At 35.9% G+C, this 6,766-nt stretch overlaps 1 protein-coding gene across 1 annotated transcript; it reads right to left on the bottom strand.

Moving 5' to 3' along the window:
* Nucleotides 1-4,042: 4,042 nt before the first annotated feature.
* On the bottom strand, nt 4,043-4,852 carry LOC108999403 (uncharacterized mitochondrial protein AtMg00810-like). The gene has a single exon (XM_018976297.1). The coding sequence runs from the start codon at nt 4,850-4,852 to the stop codon at nt 4,043-4,045; it is 810 nt and encodes a 269-aa protein (XP_018831842.1).
* Between the last annotated feature and the right edge of the window lie 1,914 nt (nt 4,853-6,766).

Below are 6,766 nucleotides of genomic sequence, written 5' to 3'. Positions count from 1 at the left end.
TAAAGATATAGAAAATTACCTTAAACCGACCAAAATTTGAATATGTAAATTCCTAATAGCTTCCAACAACACAAAGATGAATACAAACTCGAGAGGAGACGGAATTTCTTCACCTGAGAAGGAGTATTTTTGATGCGTTTTTGTTATTCTTTAAATTTTATATATTTGTATTTATCTTTTTAATATGTAATTGTTAATTGGATAATTGTATCATCAGATGTAGATACAATGAATATCAGAATGGATGTGCATGCAGTTGTATCGGCAGGAAGTGATAACTAGAGATAAATTTGTGAACTGATAATTTCAATAAGTGGGTGAAAATACAGTCATTTCATGAGTCATAAAAAGGGCATCAAATTTAAAAATACAACCGTTTAATTTTTCTCGTTTCTCATAATTTGATTAAATGAAAATTCTTTCATAAGTAGGATAATAAATTATTGTTTTCAAATTCAGAAAGAATTATTGTTTTAAATTAACAATCATTAAATGGGCGTAAAAGAGTTAATAAATTGTTATCTTGAAATTATCGATTTATAGTAGACGGAGGGGAATAACTTTTAACGGAAATACAAGAAATGTCGTTAAAAACAAGAATTGCTGTTTGATAGAGACTTTATATATATAAAAAGAGATATATGCAGGTTGTAAGAAAGCGGCACATGAACAGATACAGATTTAAAAGAGAACGTACGGCGACAAAAATGTCATGATCGAATCGACCGATCACATGTATATTACCGATCGATCTGATGAGGCTAGCTAGTAGTTGTAGTTGTCCCACATGCGCATGGATTTCCAAATCCACGAACCATGCATGATATCATGCGTGCATTTATGCATGCTGATGCTGTTACGTACACTAATTCATATATAATTAATTAATATGCCTTGCAAGTTGGCACTTCCTAATTTTAGTACCATATGCACGTAAGTTAATATTTTTAAATTGATAATCGGGAAATGTATAATTCATTTTAGGTGCATGCCGTTTTCGTCGACGAGAAGATTTTAGAGCCAATTACCTCAAATATTAATCTAGTAATTCTCCAGTACTCCCATCTATTGTATATACTACTCGAGTTATTGATCATTATCTTTATATATCTAGGAATTCAGGGAAAAGAAAAGAATGACACCAAACTATATATATACATATATATATTTATATATATATATATATAGTAAAGAAGCAACGTACGTACCCTTTATGCATCCATTACCTACACGTTACTTTTTCACGCTCGATCGAGATATACCCAGAAATTCAGGAATTATCTTATCTAAAATGATGTAATACTAGTCCAATGATCTCTCTCTCTCTCTCTCTCTCTCTCTCTCTGCTGTGGTTTCTCAAAACCACCGATGGGAAGCGTGCTATATGTATACTGCTCAAACCTAAAATAAGGTGCATTAATAATTTCATGCAATTAGAAAGACTTCGACGCAATCGCATTGAGTATATATGCTAGTGATAGTCCCTGCAGTGACCATTTAAATCTCTTTTAAACTAGTGAGCATATTATATACATATAATTAAAGGGGATTGCGAGATTTTAAAATAACATCGAAGAGACATCAGGGTTTATCCGATCCACTCGATCGATCGTGGTTAGTTTGAATTATCAATATTAATGTATACAACCTTCAATTCGGATGATTCATTGGAAATGCAAATATGAAATGGACATGACGGACCAGCTGACTTATATTGTACATTTTAATAATGCTTTCTAGAACTAGAGGGATTGAAGAGTAATCAATGATCAATATAAGATTATAATATATATATATATATATAGAGAGAGAGAGAGAGAGAGAGAGAACAGGGCACGGACACTGTTCTCGTAGGTCTTAATATTTATTCTCTCGTACGAATATTTTTTCTTTCTATTTGAAGTGCAGATCAGGTTTATTGAAAGAACCTACCTATATATGCTGTTTGCATGCATCCTTGATCCTGACTCCCAATTAAGAGAAAAAATTGGCATATCACATTCAACTCATGAATTATTGTAGAGACGTATGGTTTTTATGACCCACATCCGGCCAACAATATATAAGTTTTTAATTCCCCTGAATAAGAATAACTATATATATATATATACTTGCTAGCAGGAACAAATTATATCATATATTATATATAGAGTTGTTCAGAAAGATCCTCTTTTTCAATTCCAAGATAATTCATAACCATCCTCGATCTGCATTATTTTAAGTATCAACGTGTCATCAATCTGATATGGACTTCTAAACATATGAATATCCTCTACATAGCTTGCCGGTTAATGTAGCTGACGTCGATCGAAAAGAGAGCAGACTCCGGCCCGCATATGGTTAACTCTGATCTTTCTTGAATATTATGAATTAATCTTAGGTGTTTTGCCACCAGATAAATGTACCTCTCTCTCTCTCTCTCTATGTGTGGTATATATATATATATATACACACACACATGCATGTACACATGCAAGGTCAAGTACTAATTGTTTGTATCGGGAAACGCGCGTAACTACATACATTTTAGGCATTTAGTTTTGGCTTAGTAATTAACTTAAGAGTATTGAGCACTTCCTCATGTTCAACTTAAGAATGTACGTACTCGATCTTTTAGATATGAATTGCTCATTATCTAATGATATTTATAATGAGCTAGCTAGGCCATAGCCATTTAGCTGATCATCGTCGTGATCAACGCGAACCTAAGCCTGTTCTTTTTCCCCTCTAAGCTTCCCATGTACGTATACAGATAATATATTTAGATATAATTAATAAAGATCACGTGGGGGTAGCTAGGGCGGATTATCGCAGGCCGTATATGTAAATGTTGAACTCGATCGTATATATAATGCATATATGCATATAGCCTAAAACAAAAACGTACAGTAGATCTTATAAGATTGAATATGGATCGATGCATGCATGCTGCATGAAAGGATTTTAGAGACAATAGTGAAACCACAGCAATTGCTTATGGCGTAGGATTCTTCATTATATAGGAAACTGTTACAAGTATTAAAAAGCTAATAATAGCAGTACAAGTTATAAAAGGAAAGTTATCTAAACTTTCTATATTTTCAACTAATCAACTCCTATACATTTGTACAACGTCTATATTGCCATGTATTGCTCCTTGATGCTTGGATTGATTTTCTGTTTGATTGCTGCCTTGATTATCTCCAGAAGATAATGCTCTGTTATCGCCAACATCCCCCCTCAAGTCAAGCGTGGTTGGCAACACGCGAAGCATGGATCGGAATAGTAGAAACAGAGGTTTTGATGGACTTTTGGTGAATATGTCTGCTATTTGTAAGGTGGATGGCACATTTTTAATCTTCAATATACCATTGCAGACTAATTCCTAACAAAGTGAATATCAATATCAATATACCTGGACCTTCGTTGAGCTACTGGGTTTCGAGCAATGTTTTGAATACCGTACCGGATGGCGTACCGGTCAAGACACTGGAACGAAATATTTCGGTACCGGTACCGTTTCGTGTACCGTTTCGGGATAATCGATATATGAATAAATTATATATATAAATATATATAACAATTATATTCTAAAATAATAGTTTATATATGAATAAATTATATATAAATACATACATACATATAAATTATAAATAGTCTAGTCTAAATTGGGGGTCAAAAAATGAACTTGTAGTTTGAAAAAATGAAAAAAAAAAAAAGGCCGAAATATCGGCCGATACCGGCCGAAATATAGGCCGGTACAAGCCGAAATTTAGGCCGAAACGGCCGGTACCATCCGGTATGACCGATATTTTGGCCGGTACGGAACATATATAGTACCTGTACCGGCCGAACGGCCGAAACGAAAAATTTCGGCCGTACCGGCCGGTACGGTACGAAATTAAAAACATTGGTTTCGAGTCATGAAAATGGCATTTGTGTTGTTACAAAGTAAAGTTGGCTGTTCTGGTGGTTGAATTTGTAAATCATGAAGAATGTTTAACAACCATTTAACTTCAGCTGCAGTGAGTGCTAATGCTCTATATTCAGATTCTGCCGAAGATCAAGATACTGTGGACTGCTTTTTGGAGGTCCATGAGATTAAATTGTTACCCAGAAAAATGACATATCCTGATGTTGATCGACTAGTTTCTGGACAACCAGCCCAATCGGCATCTGAAAAAGCCGAGATGTTGAGATTGCTTGATGGACTGATGTTGAGTCCGAAATGAAGAGTTCCTTTAACATATCTGAGAATTCTTTTTACGGCTTGAAAATGTTGTTCTCTTGGTGAATGCATGAATTGACTTACTGAATTTACTGCATGTGTGATATCCGGCCGAGTAATGGTGAGATACTGCAGTGCACCAACAAGGGATTGATAAGTTGTTGGTGAATGAAAGAGAGGACCATCAGTAGTCAAATGATTGGAGACAATCATTGGTGTTGCAATCGGCTTTGAATCATGGAGATCAGCTCGGATAAGAATATCTCTTGCATACTTCACTTGGCTGAGGAACATTCCCTTTTTAGAATGAGTTACTTCTAGGCCCAAAAAATAATTTAGATTGCCAAGATCCTTCATAGAAAATTCTTGCCGTAGCTTGTTAATGAAAGTGTCAATGAGAGACACATTGATGCCTGTGATGACAATATCATCCACGTATAAGAGTAAGTAAATGATGCCATTGTCTGATGAATGAACAAATAAACTAGAATCTGCTTTGCTGCCATTGAAACCAATTTTGATTAAAAAATGGCTAAAGCGATGGAACCATGCTCTCGGTGCTTGTTTCAAACCATAGATTGCCTTCTTAAGACGACAAACATGGTTTGGATGGGAAGCATCAATATATCCCGGTGGTTGTTCCATATAAACCTATTCTTGTAGAAGACCATGCAAGAATGCATTTTTAACGTCAAGTTGACGTATGTTCCAGCCACGAGATATTGCAATAGAGAGTACAATGCGAACTGTAGAAGCTCTAACAACTGGACTAAATGTGTCATTAAAATCAAGTCTATAAAGTTGAGTATAGCCTTCGGCAACAAGGCGTGCTTTGAACCTATCAATGGAGCCATCCGAATGATATTTGATCCGAAAAACCCATTTGGATCCAACCACATTAGTAGCAGGTGGTCTAGGAACTAGTTCCCATGTTTGGTTGTGAGTGAGAGCACGAAGTTCATCTTCCATTGCAACTAGCCATTCGGGTGATTTGGCAGCACTTTTGAATCCTTTTGGTTCATTCATTACTAATAGTGATGATAATAAAGGAGAAGAAGGAAGTTGACAAACATAATTGTAATGTTTAGGCTTTGAGATACCAGCTTTTCCACGTGTTAACATGGAATGAGAATTCTGATTTGTTGAAGAATTTTGAGCTGGTGCAGTTGGCATATCTGAAGAAGGCTCGATTTGTGAAGTAGGCATAAGCGGCAAGTCTGGAACTTGCTCAACTATTGGAGTAGGCACATGAGGCAGTGATATTGGTGAACTCCGAGATGTGTTCAACTCCAAGGCACATGATTTACATGACTTGGACAGAGTGATTGATGGTAATGTCTGAGAACCTGCAGAAGAATTAATGTTGGACAAAGGATAATTGGATGGACTGGGATCATGAAAAGAAACATAATCTGAGAGTGCATGAGGAGGTTCCATATTGGATGAAGATGATGGAAAAACTGTCTCATCAAACCGAGCATGTCGAGTGACAAATACTCGATGTGATTTAGGATCTAGACATCGAAATCCTTTGTATGAGGAGTGGTAACCGAGATAAATACATGGGAGACTTCTTGGTTCAAACTTGTGTTTAGTATAATCTCGCAAGTATGGGAAACATAAGCAGCCAAAAAATTCGAAATATGGCATAGGTGGGAGACTTACCATGCAGAATTTCAAATGGAGAAGCTTCATTCAAGACAGATGTGGGCAAGCGATTAATGGTAAAAACTGCTGTACTGAAGGCTTCAACCCAAAAATGAAGAAGAACATTGGCATGAAAAAGCATTGTCAAGCCGGTCTCGGTGATGTGTCTATGTTTTCTCTCGGCTCTACCATTTTGAGAGGGTGTATAAGGGCAAGAGAGCTGATGGTGAATACCACATTTGACTAAGTGAGACTGAAAAATGGTACTTGTGAATTCACCTCCCCCATCACTTTGAAATTTTTTTATCTTTGCCGAGAACTGATTTTCAACAAGTGTTTGAAATTTGATGAAGGTTTGATAAAAATCAGTTTTGTGTTTTAATGGATAGAACCAAGTGAAACGAGAGTTATCATCGATAAAAACAACATAATATCGATATCTAGAGATGGAATGTATCGGTGCCGGACCCCATAAGTCGCAATCTATGAGTCCTAAAATTGTTTTGGATCGACTATCAGTTGTTGGAAAATGTAGTTTATGGCTTTTAGCCTTTTGACAACTAACACACAAAGATGGATTTGGCAATATAGAGGTGACAGATAGAATACTTTTCTTATTAAGAATGGAAATTATTGGGGATGATACATGGCCTAAACGGGCATGCCAAGTGTCAAAGGAATTACATAAATTGTGCTTGCTAAGGACAGTAGAAAAAACATGGTTTCCACGCTTCAGTACATAGAGTCCATCTACACGATTACCTCTTGCCACCACCTTTCGAGTTTGAAGATTCTGTATGATGAAATCATTGTCAGTAAAGGAAACAGAGAAAGGAAAATCATTGGTTAATTTACTGACAGAAAGCAGATTTTTGGTTAAGTTTGGCACCACAAGAACATCATTTAATTGAA

Source organism: Juglans regia, chromosome 3, assembly GCF_001411555.2.
Source record: "Juglans regia cultivar Chandler chromosome 3, Walnut 2.0, whole genome shotgun sequence".
Classification (NCBI taxonomy): Eukaryota; Viridiplantae; Streptophyta; class Magnoliopsida; order Fagales; family Juglandaceae; genus Juglans; species Juglans regia.
Note: the sequence above shows the minus strand (reverse complement) of the source record. Positions and strands in the feature narration are given on the sequence as shown.

What these genes read in the sequence shown, in the direction of transcription:
- LOC108999403 (XM_018976297.1), bottom strand. Translation starts at nt 4,852, where the DNA reads ATGGAACAACCACCGGGATATATTGATGCTTCCCATCCAAACCATGTT.